The following is a 17,264-nucleotide window of genomic DNA, read 5'->3' as shown; positions in this document are numbered from 1 at the left end:
ACTGGTAGTTTTGCCTGTTCTCGTTCCTTACCGATGTGCATCAATGTGTCCTGGTTTCAGCAGGGATAGAGTTAATTTCCTTCCTGGTAGCTGGTACAGTGCTGTGTTTTGGATTTAGGATGGGAACAAAATTGATAAGGCACCGATGTTTTAGTTGTTGCTAGGTAATGCTTACACTAGTCAAGGACTTTTCAGCTTCCCATGCTCTACCGACTGAGAAGGCTGGAGGTGCACAAGAAGCTGGGAGGGGGCACAGCCAAACTGGCCAAAGGGACATTCCATACCATGTGACATCATGCTCAGTACATAAACTGGGGAAAGCTGGCTGGGGGGGCCGCTGCTCGGGGACTGGCTGGGCATCGGTCGGTGGGTGGTGAGCAATTGTACTGTGCATCACTTGCTTTGTGTATTATTATTATTATTATTATCATATTATTATCATTATCATTTTATTTCAATTATTAAACTGTTTTTATCTCAACCCACGAGTTTTTCTCACTTGTGCTTTTCCAATTCTCTCCCCCATCCCACCGGGTGGGGGGGAGTGAGCGAGCGGCTGCGTGGTGCTTAGTTGCCGACTGAGGTTAAACCACGACACAATGAGACCTTGAGTCCTGCTTGCTCCCTCTCCCTCTGAGCCGGGGTCCTCCAGCAAACCTCTCGAGAAAACAGCTGAAAGGAAAGAGCAGAAGGAGGGTGCTGGGCACCCCTCCGGCCAGGAGAGAGGGGTGTGTGAAGGAGAGGAGGGGATCTCCGGGCTGAGAGCACTCTGCATTTCGAGCCTTCTGAAAGTCTCCACCAGGTCCTCTGGGATGGGGCTGAGTTGTTCATAAGCCCAGTGTGACCAGGCGGATGGTCTCCCCAAACTCACTTGGTTCAAGTCTTCCAGGCAGTGCTTATCCATCATAAAGAAGCAAGAAAGGGCAAGTATATAAAAGACAATAGTTGACCTAGGGGCTTTGCTGTCCTGTCTATTCGTCTAATAAGCTGTGCCTGAAAAGCACGGGTTGAGTGTTTGACGTTCAGTGAGGAGCTAACGTGGCCTACAGTCATATACCATATAAGCACACAGTATTCATTCATATGCATAGAGATATATAGATATCCAGCTGCATATTGTTCATGCTGGCGCTTTCCACCAAGGGGATATGGCACATGTAGGAATATATCAGTACTTCAGCTTTTTTATACCAGTAGTTTCAAATTTCTATTTCAGCTAATGTAGAGAGAGTCAAAGAGACTGGTCAACAGGCAGGAAAAAAAAATCTATAAAATCTTGCTTTGCAGTTCGTCTGATAAAGGAAATATGTAGTGTGTAAACCTTGTTTCTCATCAGGCTGATTTGCATTCATTTAATGAGCTCCGATTCTCCTGTCCCTCACACTGTTATTTCTCCTAACATCACTTACCTCTGACGTAAGCCAGTACAAGAAAGGTCAGAACAATGATTTTCCTCTGTAGCAAGAGAGGATGTGTTACCTATGCTAACAAGTCTGAACGACTGGAGAACATATTTATAAATGTATTTATAAAGATAAAACTATCTCCAAGCTCTCCATTCATTGCACTATTGTCAAACCTAATAAGCTAAGACAATTGAAATCTGCTGGCATGGGAAAGCAGGGAGACCTAACACTGTTGCAGTGACCTGCACATGGATGGTGCTGCACTCGCCGGGACTGAGTTGCTGACCCTTTGCTTTGTGAGTGACCCCCTTGACTGTGAACTGGTGCCCTGAGCAACTTCTCAGTCTGCAGTCAAAAGAGGCTTTTCGCGGGCTACCATGGGACATCCGAGTCTCTAAGCAGGGAGTAACTGTGCAATTGAGTACTTAAAAGCCAAACAGCTTGAATCCTTTCACTGCTCATTGCCCAACTCTCATTATCCAGCACCTAATATAGTTGGACGGATGTGTTCCCTCCCTACATCTTGGTCATGGGAAAAGATGCTATGTAGGTTTTGGATTAAAAGTCAGCTAAAGCTGGAAGGTCATGGGGAATAAGAGGGCTTTAGGGTGGGCCCCTATGAATGTTTCCACTGGCAGGAGCATGCTGTCTCTCTCATGTGCACCACCTTCAATCCCGCTGGGGTTCACCTGAAAGGCAAGGTAGGCCCAGCCCAGCCCTGGCTGCAGACATTTGGAACTGGCCCAGGGTCTGCTTTGGTGTTTCTTTGGGGTTAAGACCAACAGTTTGGCTCAGTGCCATGATCTTCAGCCTCCAGAGTTTGGGCTCAGACCTAGATCAGCCTTTCCAGCAGTTCAGGAACTCGCAAGCTTTGATGTCCCATATCAGACCACCTGCACTTACCCTATCTTTGGCCTGAGCTTTCAAGAAGAAAGAGGTTCAGACAGGGACCATGGTGTTTGGTTTTGCATTGTGCTGCCAGACAAGAATATCCTGTCGTTATATAGAACCACTGAAAACTTAAACAGCATCCCTAAAACCTTCCTCCCCTCCCAAAGCCTTTTGCTGCTCGTAGCATGTTAATGAGTAGCTACAGACTCCTGCAGCAGAACTTGCAGGATTGAGTGGTCTTGGCAGAGTAGCTGCAAAGGGCATTGTGTTTAATAAAAGGACTAAACTTTACAGTGGCCTTCCCTATGTCTTGAAGTGAGATTTGGTCTTTGGATGTTAAGTGCTGGGCCGATGAGCATGGAGAATACAAATTGGCTCCCTGTGTCCCTCTGGCAGCGAGCAGGCAGGCGCTTTCCTCCTGCCCTGGGGCACTGGGGGCAGACTCCCTGCAGATTCCTATTGTCCTTACTAAGGAGGCATGATTTACAGCGGTGCTGGGTGCCTGCAGGTGCCGCCTGCCCCAAGGGCAGTCCCAGTGGCTCAGCACCGCTGAGAATCAGGCCGGGGGGTCCCTGCAAGGGCAGGGGCAGGGGGAGCAGGGCAGGGGGGAAAGAGGAGCAGCGGTGCTTGCTGACGCTCAAACACAGGTCTTCCGATGGAGGGACCTGCTGCGGGGGGAGGCCTCTCAGCCCCCACAAGTCAAACTGCACAGAGTCACAGTTAGTCATCGTCGTCGTCATCATCATCATCATCGTCGTCATCATCATCATCGTCGTCGTCATCATCATCGTCGTCGTCATCATCATCATCTTCGGTATTTATCTTCCCAGAAAGCACGTCCTCTATCCAGTCCTCCAGCTCCTCGGCCGTGGGCAGGTCATCGTCATCTCTGATGTCCATCCAGACACTGTCAGCCTGCGGGGACAGGTGATGGTGGATTAGCCACCCTCAGAGACACAGGGAAGAGATCAGGTTCGCTGCTGTTGTGGGGGTAAGGGTTGGACCACAGGTGGGATGCAGGGGTGGTGGTGGCATTAGCTCCCTCTCTGCCACAGCCTGTGGGTAGGCTCAGCCACAGTGTCTCTCTGCCCACACGTTGGGATTACCACTTCCACCTGAAGTGCTGTTGCTTCTGACTAGGGGCAGCGGGACTGGTCAATGGGTTTACATGAGCGTGTGGTACTGTTTGCCCTGGGTTAGATGTGTGCCCGCTGCCCGTTCCTCTCCTGCAGTGCCTACACCTGTGAGCAAGAACATCGTCCACCTGATGCATTGTTCTCACCCCATCTGGCCAGTTCTATAGACTCCAAGTCTACATAAAGAGAGCATAAAGAGACCTATGCCAGCTCCCCCGCATCGCCCCAGTTCACAGGACATCACAGCGTTTCCCTCTTTCCTTCCAGAGCCCTTCTGGCACCTCTTCCTTTAGGAAACCCTGCTCTCAGCACCCCTTCTCCCCAGCCTCTTTTACCATCACCTTTGCCTCAGGATGTTGCTCTGGATTCTCCACATGTGATAGCGGTTGCTCCTCCTGGAAGAGCCTTTCCTCAGATCATCTCAGCCATACTCCAGCTGAAGAATGGTGAAAAACACCAACGCCCTGGACTCCAGGTGCCCCCTGCTCTTTCTCTCCAGCTGTCTGCATTAATTCCACAAACTGGAGGGAATGGGGCGATTCAGTAAGAAGATGCTGTCTAAAATGCAGTAAGAAGATGTTGTCTAAATTGCAGCTATTAGCCAGGGACAGGAAGCATAACTTACATGGTCTCCGAGACATGGAAATGAAAGGTTTTATCCCTGCTTTGCTATAGGTTCCTTGGGTAAATGCCTGGGTAAGCTCCTTTCCCTTCACTGTCTCCCCTCCGTAAAATAGGATCAGCCTCCTATTCGCAGAGGTGCTGTGAGGTTATCTCGGTCAGCGTTTGATGTTGCAGAAGCAAGTGCTTTTCATATGTCAGAAGATAACTACCGGCTTTTGCAAATGTGCCCCACTTCTTTCCCTGTCTGTGGTACCTAATTCTCTTTGTTGTATGGCTCGCTAAAAAGCCAGACCAATTTCTGCTCAGGGAAACTGTTTCTGCCTTACAATATTTTCCTCTTAAAACACCAAAACTGTAATAAAAAAGAGCCATGGAGAGGCATGCAGCTTTTGCTTCATGTAAACGATCTTGTTCCTGACCTCAGGACTGTTCGTGCGGCAAAAAGTGACATCTTTAAATAAGGGGAACAGGAGTGGGCCCATTGCACCTAGAAAAGATGCTGTGCAAATAAAGCAGCAATATTTTGTAGCGCATCATGGTCCTAGTCCTGAGCCACTACGATGTGGCGGGCCAGTGGGGGCCACTGGGAGCTCTGGTGTTTGTATTGGCAGGTTTTTAGAGAAGCGATGGGGTCACAGGTGTTATGTCCACCGAAGCCAACAGCAGTGTTTATTTTTACTCTGTTGTGTAAGCCCCACTTTGTACCTGTGTAACTTGGCTGAGTGCAGTGATGTAACACTGAAATAACGAAATGAGCTCAGTGTTTGTTTTAGATGTCACCCGCCAACCTAGAACTTTCTTAAATCTCTCTCTTGAGGAACAGAAAACAGTCTTAAGAGGAATGAAATAAAACCTGCAAATACTATAATCAACAACCTGAAACATTTACTTTATCAAAGCTAGATAATGCATGATTTTTTACAGGTCTCTGAGTGACTGTTGGATAATAAGGCATATGTTCCTGCCTAATACTGCTTTCTGTATGATTCTCTTGCCACTGACAATCCTACTTCCATGAATTTTCATTGATAGGTGTTTAATGTAGCTTTGATATAACTTAAACACGGCCAGCTGCAGTAAGTATAATGAAGAGAGATACTGTGGGCTAGTAATAAGGGCAAAAGAGTGGAAGACTTGGGCTCTATTTCTGGCTTGTCCATTTCTCTCATGATTTTAGGCGACAGATGCTATTTTGGCCCTCTTTCCTTTTGTCTCTCCTTTAACAATTCTGCTAACAAGCCTTAACTCACTGGGTCCCCACTCTTTAGGTGTCTGTCCCATGGTCTGGCAGATGCTGCTCTATTACAGGTAAAGTATTGCTCACATCCAGCCAGCGCCGCATCTACTCCATAAGTCCCAGGCCTGTGTGCTTCCCTCTCATTCCCCTCAATGGGATGGGCAAGATCCAGGGTCTCCACTTTCTTCGTAACACCATCGCTTTGCCTTCCCTACCACGTCTCCCATCTTATGGTCCTGCAGCATTTGTTGTAACAGGAGGCACAATTGTCTAGTACTCCCTCGCTGTCCCTCTTTTTCTGGGGAGGTACAGGAGAGAGGATGTGGGGGCTGAGAGCAAGGTCAGTGGTGGAGCCAGGACCAGCACCCAGCCCCGGACAGTTGTCGCAACTCTAAGTCCCTCTCTGCTCTCTTCTAATGAAACATCAGGTTCCCATACAGCTGAAATTTCAAACACGAAGTCAAGCACCAAATTACAAACACTTCTGCAGTGGAGAGATTCTGCTTCCAGAGACACTTACATACCCACACAGGTTCATTTTAAAGAGATTAAAACACCCAGCACTTAACCGTCAAAAATAAACTAAGGTAATAAGCGAGCCAGGCTGGAGCGCGCCGCGTTACGTGCTCTCTGATGGTCTGGACAGTTATTGTCAGAAAGAGGAAAAATGGTTTCTCTCCATAGCCGTGTCAGGGCCATGATGCACATTACATTGCACTCAGCAGCTGTCCCCAGATCTCTGCTGGTGGGGGTCAGATGGGTCCCTCTCCCACCTGCCTTAAAAGCTCACAGTGGGTGGGCAACTTGACATCGGTCCCATGGCTTGCTGGCTTGAAGGCAACTGTGGTGAAAACAGTAGCTGCTAGAAAGCTGGCCCAACAGCACAGCTGTGGATGCTGGGGGTCCCCCCACCACCACCGCAGCCGTGCCAAAGCAGCACCTGCCTGTGCAGCTCTCCCTCTGCAGTGCTGCCGGCTGTGGGACAGCATGGAAACCCTTCACTGCCACCGGGCATGGGGCGGACACCTCTCCTCTTCCCACCCAAATCCCTCCAGCACCACATGCATGGCAGTGGCTGAGGAGGAGGAGGAGGGCCTGGATGAACCCCAGTATACCCTCTTCACCCCAGCAGGATCCCTCTGTTACCAGTTTATGCTGTACTCTTATTAAGGCTGTGTATTTATTTGTTTTTTTTCAAGCTGTGCAGTTTCTCCTTGTCTTCTGTTGGGGACCATCTTTCCCTCCTACACTCAAGCTGGGCCATTCTGCTTCTGCTGCAAAAACACCCTCCTTTTTCTCCTCCCCTAGGCACAGCACCCCCCTACACACGTGCTTTTCCCCCACAAGCCCACCCAGGTTCAGTCAGAGCAGGGCGCAATGGTGCATGCTGTGGGTTGGGGTGGAAATGTGAGACCCTGAAAACAAAACCAGGCAAAGCCCTGAAGCTCAGACCATAGGGGCTGGTCCTGTCCTCAGCAGATGTGGTTTGTGTGTGACTCGGCAGCAGAAGGATGCTCAGACTGAAGCCCTGAAGCCTTATGTTGGAGGTCTTATGAACCCAGCTGCATGTGGGAATGGTGAGGTCTTTACACTTTTTCCCAGAGAAAAAGCCTGGTCTACTTCCACTTAACAGCAGAAATCCCACTGATTCCAGTGGACCTCAGATCCCGTCCTTTCTAGCACCCTAATCTTGGGATCGCTGGATTTTCTGGGCACATGCTACTCACGTCTGTGACGTTCACCACCCCGATCTGTGGTCTGAACAGGTCAATCTTGAAGGTCTTCTCCCAGTAAGTGATCAGCTGCAGGAGAGAGAAACAAAGCTCAGACAGGGGCATTTGCAATACCCCGTTGCATTAATTCAGCCGGCTGGGCTGTGGTGCGGGGAGTGTGCATCAGTGAGTGCACGGGAGAGAAGAGAGGCTGAACGCACGCTTGGGCCGCTGCACATGGCAAAGGAAAGTGCAGGCTCTGGGGATGTTCCCAAGATGCCACCTTCGTGGGAGGCAGACCTGAACGAGCAGCTCTCAGGGATCAGCCATGTTCCCATTTCCCATCCTGTATATCCTGTGCATGCGCTGGGGCAATTCCTGCGTGCGTGCACACCCCCCCCCCCCCATCCATGAATTAAACCAAGAAAGGCAAGGAGACCCTGCCACTCACCAGAGGAAAGTCATCGGGGTCAATCCAGACAATGCTCAGGTCGGGGTTATCGGTGTTGTCCCTGGCAACCTGCTTCAGGATTTCCAGGAACTCAAAACCATCTGAAATGATACATGAACCACTGCAGCCCTTTCCTGCAAACACGCAGGCACTTTTCGCTTGCAGGGTTTTCAACTTCCCTCACCCCTCTATGCACACAGGAGTTGTTTATAGTTCTCATTAAAATGCTGTCTCCTGGCTCTTTCTGCTGATAATAAGGCTTTTAATTTCAAGCATCCTCCCCTGGTATTGAAATTAGTTACACATGAATTAAGCCTCGTAATCCTTCTGTGGAGCGGAACAATGTCACTATTTTCTTGTGGCGAGGGAGGAACTGAGCCCTGGAGAAGCCGAAGCTTTTCAGCACGCTGATGGTGCTGAGAAGCACCAATGCCACGGCTTTTCAGGAGCTGATGCCCACAGGTACCCCGCATGCACTTCGCACACCCAGCCCTCAGCACTTTCCCGGAGCCACACAGCAAGATGGACACAGAGTTAGGGAGCAGATCCTGATGCTGGGGTGGAGGGGATGACTTTTTTTTTTCATCCATCCATCCATTTATATCCAGAATTTGAATCCTGGCTAGCATACCCGCTAGCATAAACACCTGGAAGCATCCCGGCTCCCCATCCCGGCAGGCTGGGGCTCCCCACTGGGGCATGGGGCTCCACAATGCAAACAAAGCACATGAAACTACACCGTCTTGAGTGACGGAGAGTCACGCAAGGAGGAAACTGGCCTCCTACCTGGGTCGTCTTCTTCGGCAAAGGCCACAATGTGGATTCCCTCCATGTCATCCTCCTGGAAAAAACAAAACTATTACTGATGGGTCAGGGAGGGAGGACAGAGTCCGGGCGGTTGCTGGGATGAGAAGCGGTGGGATGCCTTCAAATGAACAGGATGATTGCAAAGGGAGGCTTGACTGGAGCCCCACTGAGACACCAGAAATGGGAGCTGAGATGAGGCCGAGTCGTGGAGGTATTAGGCGCTGAAGCAGGTAGTTTGGGTAGCGTTGCTGAAACCCTTCAGCTAAAAATGAGGTGGGCACCATGATGGCAAAAGCAAAGGAGCTTCTGATGGTGTGGGGCAAAACCTTGCCTGCAGAGAAGGCCACGGGCTCTCTAGCATGGGAATATGGGCTCACCCTCCATGCCTGAGGCCACCTACCCTCATAAATTTGCAGCTGCCAGGGGATGGTTTGCGGGGAAACAAATACCTGCCACCATGCTCAGACCCCAAACATGCTCCTTTGGGGCCAGCAAAGGAGGTTTCCTCACAACATGAGAGGCAAGGCGGCTCACTTGGACACCTTTCAGGAGGTGAAGGGTCTCTGCTTTAGGTGAGGGTCTCCATGAGCAGCAAGGGGAATTGAGTGGGAGGCTCATTTCGGGGCTCCAATGAGTGGAGGACAGAAATGACAGCCTGGTGGACTGCTTTTCTCCATCAGACACGTGAGTAATGGGTAATCATATTGGCAAAGGCCAATGGATCTGCCGGCCAGTTCATCATCCGCCTGCTATGAATGTCATCTCTGAATTATCTCACGGATAGGCTTCGCCTTCCTCACCCGCTGCTGGTCCCGGTTTCCATTTCAATTGGTTTTAATGCGAGAAAAAATTCCCATCTAAATGCTAATTTCTTTTCCCTTCTGAGCCCAGAGGTGACAAAGCCACCATCAAAAACTGAAAGGAAAAAAAACCTGAAAGATTAAGTGGAAAACATTATCTTTAAAAACAATAGCAGATGCTGGGCCTTTGCTGGTGTCTTCAGGGAATATGTTTTCACCAGGCATTCTAGGCAGATTTACTTGGGATTCAGACCACTTACAGCTGGCAAAATCTGCACGGTTGCTTTTTCTCCATATTTGCCCACAGCATTGTCAGACAGCAAAATAAAAAAAAAATAAATATATGCGATATATAATTATATATATAGCTATATAATACAGCTATATTCTGACCTCCAAGACAGCAAACAAAACTGGAGTAACTCCAGTGAAGGCATTGGGGATGTTCTGAACTTGTAGCGAGATCAGAATCCAGCCCGTTGTCACCTGTAGGTACGAGGCCCTTGCTTGTAGCAGAGGCAAGCTCTGCGTTCCCAGGCTGCTGGTAAAGCAAACATCCCAAGGCTGACAATTCACACTTTTCCTGAGGCTATTTTAGAATACATTCAGCATAAAAGCAAAACCACTGCATGTGAAATTTGGGTCCCACTGAAGCCCCATGAAAACCTTTGAGGGACTTCAGTGGCTCTAGGAAGCTATCTTCTATACAGAATCTGTATTTCAAAATAAAATGAAAAGCTATCATGCCTAAGTGACTCATAACTCCTGATGCAGTTTTATTACCTCTTGCCTTGTTGTATTAAAGACTCCCAAGGTTTTTGGTGCTTCGGAGTCCTGCAGCGTTTCATGTTACACAGCCAAGCAAGGAGACAACTGAATGCTGTTATAAATATGCCGAGCTTTCTGGAGGAATGACTGCATCTTCCTTAGCATCTGTAAAGCACCTGTTCAGCTTTGTTTTTCAGCATTCAGCTGGCACTTGAAGGTCCCTGAGTGGCTATTAACATCATACTCATTCACAGAGAAGGGATAATTTGTTATACACGGTTTTTCTTCCCCTTTTCCCCCACACTTGCAGGCCAGGAGAGTCCTCTGCCTGTGATTGGTGCCAAACTGCTGGTTAGTTCTTCACAGTTGCTGACTTGCACCTTGCTCACACCGTGAGAAGTGAAATCAATACATGATTTGCTCCGTAATCTATATAATTAACTGAACTGCCTGCCCTTGCTTGCATTTTGAATTGTACAACTGCTCTGGTACAATTTCCATGAGTCATCCATTCGGTACAACCTCTGTAGCTCGCCCAGCGAGCAGGCCACTGAAGTCAACCCACCACCAGCACTGATGCCCGTTAGATAAGATAGAGCATCCTTGGGAAGGATGCTCTCCATAGCTGTATCATGGCCGCTACAGAGGCTCAAGACCCACCTGGCACACTTGGTTAGCTTTCCCTGTTCTCTCTGTGGAGCAAACAGGACCCAGCTCAGCTGTCCTCCACTGTTGAGCAAAGCATTTGAGCACACCGTTTGAACTCAGGCACTGGGCATCATAGCCAAGGCTTTCCCGTCTTCCCAGAGGAGGGAAAGTGGCTTTGCAAGGAAGGGAAGATAATGTTTTGCCCAGCCAGAGGCTAGAGCTTTTGAGCAGTGGTTTCTTGTTGGAAACTAGCAGGGGACGCAAGGCTTCCCACCCGCGTGTGCTTACCCACGTCTCAAACATGTCCTCTGGACGCAGTTTCCTCAAGGTGGCCCTGAAAGGAAGACAGAAATGCTCTTTGAGGACGTGTCCAGCACCATCACACATGACGCTGCGGCATCATGGAAAAGGTCACTGTGGCACGTTTGGTTAGTGGCTGGAGTCAGCACCGCCGGCCACCACGTTTTGAATGCAAGCATGGGGGCACAGTAGGTCAACTTATGCTTTTATTTATGGTGATAAAACCCTGCCCTTGCCCCCACTGGAGTCACTGCAGATGCTGTTTGTGCTTGGGAACATGAGATGCCTCTCTGTGCTGGGGTATGCTGGTGAATTGGTCCTACACATGGCAGATTGTTCTGTCCGTGCTGAGAGCACGAGGTGACCCATTCACTTGTGTATTGCAGTCCCTGGGACATTCCTACAGGGCTTTGTTTCCCTTTTCTTCTGGTTTTACCCCAGCATAATTCCACCATAAAAATCCTTCCAAACTCTGCTGAAGCAAAGAAGACAGAATAACCTCTGGCAAGAAAATTTTAGATCATAATAACCGCGGGCAAGAAAATTTAAACCATAAGACTGGCCAAAGCAAATTTTTTTGAGAAGTAGTTCATAAAGGACAAAAAAAAAAAAAGAGGATAGTAAATGTTTTCAGACACATCCATAGCAGGAAGCCTGTCAGAGAGCCTGGCAGGCTGAGAGGTGACTGGGGTGTTAAAGGGGCACCCGAGGAGCACAAGGCCATAGCAGACAAGCACAAGTAATCCTTTGCATCTCTGCTCACTCTGGCGTCAGGTGTTCAGGGAGGTTCCCCCAGCAGAGCGGGTCTCCATGGCAGACCAGCCCCAGCAGCTGTTGCAAAGAGAAGTGTCAGTCGATGAGGTCCTAGAACAAATTGGCAAAGGGAGTAGCAGCATGTTGCCAGGACCAGGTGGCATCAGTGAGATGCGTAACCTGTCGCTTCGGTTTGCCTCACTACCAGAGCAGTGGAAACAAGGAGCATTTTTTAGAGGTTCCTAAAGGACCTGAGGAGCCACAGATCTGGAAGAATGACTTCCTTACAGGCACTATGCTACCAGAAAAAGTAGAGTTAACAGACATTTGAAGGAATATAACGTGATAGGACAAGAGACGCACAGCCTTTAAGAGGAAAATCATGGCCGTGGATCTGCTGGAGTCCCCAGAGCAAGTCAACGGGTGGGCAAAGGTCAATGCAGTGAACTGCCTTCAGAGGACCATTGGACAAGGTCTCAGAGAAACTAAGCTGCAGTTAGATCAGAGGAGAGCTCCTCCTGTGGATTAGTGACATTGGAAGATGAAGGGTGGAGATGAATAGTCAGTTTTCACGACAGAGGGAGTTAACCAATTAAGATTCATAGCATACGCTTTAGCATGATCATATGCATAACATATTCTCACATAATCTGAAAAAGATGGGAAATAGGAATATGGCAGCACTTCCTTATCATATCCAATTCTTCAGATGACCAACGCAGGCCTGACTATGAGGAGATACAGAGGGATCTCCTGAGACTTGAGTGTCTGCATGATAGACGTAGGAAGTAATGCACTTGCAGAAAAACAACCCTGATTATACACGTGCAACAATGGTTCTAAATTAGTTATAATTAATTATTGCCTCTCAGGAAAGGGGCCCAGGTGTCACAAATTGAGAAAGCATCAGCTCCAAAGGCAAAAGGCAAAAATAAGGTTACAAACAGTTGGAAAAACACATCATACCATTGTAGCAATGGACAACTACACTATGCACCTCCACAGTGAATGTATTTGTAGTTCTGGTCATCCCATCACAGAAATTATATGGGACAACTGAAAAAGGGATATGGAAACATGGCAGCGGTGAACAAAGGTATGGAATAACCTCTGTTTGGGGGAGATTAACTAGATGAGAACTCTATCTTGTAAAAGAGGTGAACAAAGATGATATTGGCAGGGGGTCTAAAAAATCAGGAGTGGTAAAAAAAAAAAAAAGAAACGGGGAATGGTTAGTTATTGTTCCTCATAACACAAAAGCTAGTAGGCACACAGTGAAATTATTAGGTAGCAGGTATAAACTGAACAAATAGGAATGCTCTTTTGATGCAATGCATAATTCAGCCACTGAACTCATTACAATTGGATACTTCCAGCATCAAAATAGAAATGAGGTAAAAAATGACTATAGAAATTGAAGAAATAGCCACTAAGCACAGGATCAGGAATACAATTTTTGACCCAGCAAGTCTCCTCATTGCTGATTGTCAGAAACTGGAGGTTATATCAGGTGAATGCATATTATGTACTTGTACCTGGCTTTCAAGATACTTTCCCTAGCCGTTCTCTGGGGACAGCTCTTGGAGAAAGGAAACTCAGTGGGAAGGATTTGATACACCCATGTGTACCGATTGTTGCGGAGTTACTCAGGATTTACTCTGGTTACTCCCCAATGATGGAGGAGCAAGGTAGGTGGGGTTTAGGTGAATAAGAGGGAGCAGAATTCAGCCCCCACATCACTACACCACAATTACAGAGAAGGGGGGTGGGGGGGTGTCCACCCCCAGCATTTTGCATGTGAAACAGGCATAAACTCAGAGGCCTCTTGCTGCAGGCAGAGAAACTACCACGTAATTTGTATTTGTGCAACTGAGAGCAAAATCTGGGCTGAGACCTTGGAGTCATGGCACCCAGCCACCATCCCCAGCCAGACACCTATTGACCTTGGATGAGTCAGCCCACTGTGCTGAACACCGGCTTCCTGACCTGCTGAGGAGAGGTAGAGAACTTTCCCACCACTGCCTGCAGCTGCCCAGGGAAGCATCAGCCAGGAGGCTACGTACGGGCTCCTCCTGGGCACCCGCTTCAGCTCCTGTCTTGAGGCTGCAGTGAGAGCTCAGCCAATCCCGATTTCCACGCAGGCCTGGAGGAAGACGTGATGAAGCCCGCCTGGGCAGTGCAGCGGGGACCCCTTTTTGGAAGGGCTGTTTAAAGCATGCCAAAGAGCCTGGGTACTGCTGAGCACTGGGAGCTTTTCCCAGTGATGTGACAGGACTCCTTCTGCAGGATGGAGAGGTGGGAGAGGGGCTTTGCACCTCAGCGGAGGGGTAGCCCGTGCCTGCCAGCTGGGGTGAAGTGAGAAAGTCTGCTGCTCGAGGGGGAGGAGGCAAGTGGTCCTCTACACCTTCCTGCAGAGCAGAAGATCCTGCTGAGTTGTCTACAGGGAACCAGCACGTGGCAGCTGCTGAGGTCGCTTTGTTTTTCTCTACAGGCCTGATCATCTCTGTGTCTGACTAATTCCACTTCCAGCCTTTGGCTTTAGGTCCTTTACTGGTGGCAAGGCAGGAAGAAGCACTTCTGCTTCGAGGGCCTCAGTATTAACTGCTGGGAACATATCACTGTCACCCCAGGCATGACAGCACCTTGGCAGGTTTGGGATTTCAGGCATCCGATTTAATGAGATTCCTTTTAATTCCCTTCTGAGCCTTAGCACTTGCAAAATATATGGCCCGACCCCTTGCTCCTACCAAGCACAACATAGCATCTTGAAATATGTAAGACCTGGGGGATTTCCACTGCAATTTTGTGCCGATGGAGAGCTTGCCTTATTAGGCTAGCACTTAGCTGACTGTGTTTAATCAGCCTCCTGATGCTGCTGCCTGACAGAGAGAGCTTGGGAAGAAAGATGGGAAGGACTGAGGTCAGGAAGTCCAGGACGTCAGCAAAGTGACCTGCGAGTACATAGGAGATAGAGGACCCCTTCATATTTCAGAAACAGCAAATACCTGTTTCCAAGTCTGCTGACTCACGGACTCTGGAGATGATCTCCTGTCTCTGAACCCTCTGTGTGTGAACACAAACCTCCAGCTCAGCCCGATTTGGGCTCCCCTAGCAGTATCAATGGCCCTGCTTTTCTTGAACTCTTTTCTGGTCCCTTGAATGTCTTGCTGGGAAATGCAGTTGCAGCAGATAGCCTGCGTGACTATCCTGTGCTGTATTTTTAAGAGTGGAAAAATAGAGCACCTCGTAGGTAGTTGTGCCCTTATATTTAACCCTGTGCTTTTACATGCGATCAACCTTTCCAGTCGCTTCCAGACTGTTGGTGGCGGAGTCCCTAAACAACTGTGCAATAAACCTGATCACAAAAAGCACGGAGCATCCACAGCTCCCGCTGACTTGATCAAACATTGTAGGTGCTCAGCACCTTTGCAGATGAGGACCAAGACAGCCATAACAGCAGTGGCTTCCCCTCTGTGCCTGTGGTCAGCAGGAGACTCTTAGTCCATCACAGTTCCTCCGAGCTTGGTCTGAGCTCAGAACCTGCCTACAGACATAGCTGATATCAGGAGAGGGATATACCCATTAGTGAAGCTGTTTTGGGGAAGGAGGGGACTGGACAGAATTTGGTTTTGGCTTGAGAGGCCTTGGAGAAGATCATCTTCTGTACAGACCTAATTTAAAAGCATGGGCAAGTAGGGCAAGGTTTCCACTCTCCGCTGCCTGCAAGCCTCCCTGCTCTTTGAGGGAGAACTAACCAGGGAGGAGGAGGAGGGAAGCTGTGTTGTCACAGGCCCATGGTGCTGGGCTCTGATTGCAGCACAGATACTTGCACCTCAGGGAGTAGGAAAAGACCAGCTAAAATCTCAAACCTGGGTCAGCAAATCACCAAAAGGTGGTCGTCAACCTAATTTTTACTGAGAGGGATGCCCTAGAGGGGCAAGCCTGCGATGACAGACACCTTCGCCCGCTTCCCAGGGCCAGGAGTGTCCTGCATGCTACGTACCTTTTGTGCTCCTTCACAAATTCAACCAGCTCCTCTTCTGTGTAAGGCTTATCGGGGATGTGAACAGGCTCATCCATAAACGGTTCATAGAAGTCCACCTCATTCATCTTCAGACCTAGCTTCTTGGCAACCTATTGCAATGCAGATGGTCAGAGGTGAGTGAGCCTGATGTGCCTCTTTGCCTACCCAGAGTCTCTCCCGGTGGCAGAGCTGAGGTCAAGGTGTTTACGCTCTTTCAGAGCATGCACTCTTAGGGGTGGCCAACAAAATGTGAATGGATCTTTCCTTGGTTAAAAGACCACTGATGCTCTCTACACTACTGGTCTCAAGGACTGGGGCAGAGCAAGGACAGAGTCAAGGTCCTGCAAACCTAATGGGGCTGGCTTCTGAACCCAGACCCAGGACGTGCCTCCATGCTGCAACAATGGCCTTTTATCTTGCAACAGGGCCAAATCCAAATGCGGACAACAATACCACAAATTACAGGAATGCTGAAAATGAGAAGCTGGAGCCAGATATTAAATCTGGGAGCATCCTAAGCTTCTGGAAGACAGGTGGTAGAGGCTGTCAGCTCCCACGGTGACATCTGTGGATGCTTACCCCTTTATCGAAGGTGGCAAAGAACTTGATGTACGGCTGGAAGTGTTCGGCGGCTTCTTCAAATGCTTTGTAATCTAGAAAGAGAAAAGGGGAATGAAGAAAAGATTTCACAGGCAGCTGGCCACACTCTCATCAGCACAGACGGCACTAGGGAAGAACAAACATAAATTACTGCAAAATACATCAGATGACGGCACTGTGTTTCTTCCACCCTTCCAGCGTTTACAAACAAGGACCATTTCATGTGGAGTGAACAGGACACATGTTGTGCAGCCCCACAGTGCTCAGGAGAACTACAGATCCTGGCATGCCATGCTTAACTGGGGCTGAAATCAGCAGCCCTGTGAAGCAGGTCCAGGGCTTACAACTCCAGCCTGTTGATAAGGGTGTTTGCAGCTGCCCTCTTGCACAAGCAGTAGTCCAGCCTGGGAAATACATGGAGTTGCTCCAGCATTCATGATTGCTACCATTCCCTAAACAGTCACCAAGCATGATTAGGCACGCTCCTCCTGTTGCAGGAGGAGGGGGCAGGAACGAGGTATGTTTTTACTGTTACTGGTATCAGGTCCTCAGCTGGGGTCAGGAAGGATGCTCTCAGCCTGGTGGGAGCTCTTTACAACAGGTATTTCCCACCTTTCTTCAAAATACTTAGTACTGAACAGCGTTAGGGGCACAGACCTGCCCAAGCTGCCCTGCAGCCCATTTTGAGCGGGTGAGAAAGCTGAAGGGAGAGGTGGATGGGCTGTTGTGGTGCAGCAGACCTGGTGATATGTTGCTCGTTCAGGTAAGAATACCTGTCTTTTTGCTAAAGGCAAGCCTTGCAAGTGTGGGGTGCACTCTGCCAGCACTGCCTGGAGAGCAGGGGGAGCACTCGGGGCTGGCAGAGGAGACTGCTGGGGCTTGCCGGGGAGAGTCTCGGGTGAGGGTTTCTCATGACTTGTGAAGGCTGATGGTTTTGCCTGGAATGGTCCCTGAATTGCACATCCCTCAGGGCATGGCACCAGCCTCTTCTCAGTCTTGGGGTTCAGCAAGGAGAAACAGGTCAGTGCCTCTGCCAGGCTGCCCTAAGGCGTCCTGCTTACCACTGCTGTACGTTTGCCAGGTTAGTATTTAATGTGTGTCCCCCTC

The 17,264-nt window shown here is 49.2% G+C and overlaps 1 protein-coding gene across 1 annotated transcript in view; it reads right to left on the bottom strand.

Annotated features, from left to right (window-relative positions):
• Positions 1 to 1,082: 1,082 nt before the first annotated feature.
• Positions 1,083 to 17,264, bottom strand: part of CASQ2 (calsequestrin 2 (cardiac muscle)) — a 34,908-nt gene continuing 18,726 nt past the window's right edge. Inside the window, exons 5-11 of the mRNA XM_009329372.1 lie at positions 16,137 to 16,210; positions 15,537 to 15,667; positions 10,769 to 10,814; positions 8,244 to 8,298; positions 7,458 to 7,558; positions 7,022 to 7,096; positions 1,083 to 3,212 (exon numbers count right to left, since the gene is read on the bottom strand). Coding sequence (XP_009327647.1) covers positions 3,018 to 3,212; positions 7,022 to 7,096; positions 7,458 to 7,558; positions 8,244 to 8,298; positions 10,769 to 10,814; positions 15,537 to 15,667; positions 16,137 to 16,210 — 677 coding nt within the window. The 3' untranslated portion in view covers positions 1,083 to 3,017. The remainder of the gene's footprint in view (positions 3,213 to 7,021; positions 7,097 to 7,457; positions 7,559 to 8,243; positions 8,299 to 10,768; positions 10,815 to 15,536; positions 15,668 to 16,136; positions 16,211 to 17,264) is intronic.

Source organism: Pygoscelis adeliae, unplaced genomic scaffold (genome assembly GCF_000699105.1).
Source record: "Pygoscelis adeliae isolate BGI_AS28 unplaced genomic scaffold, ASM69910v1 Scaffold120, whole genome shotgun sequence".
Lineage (NCBI taxonomy): Eukaryota > Metazoa > Chordata > Aves > Sphenisciformes > Spheniscidae > Pygoscelis > Pygoscelis adeliae.
This window is presented reverse-complemented; position numbering and strand designations above follow the sequence as displayed.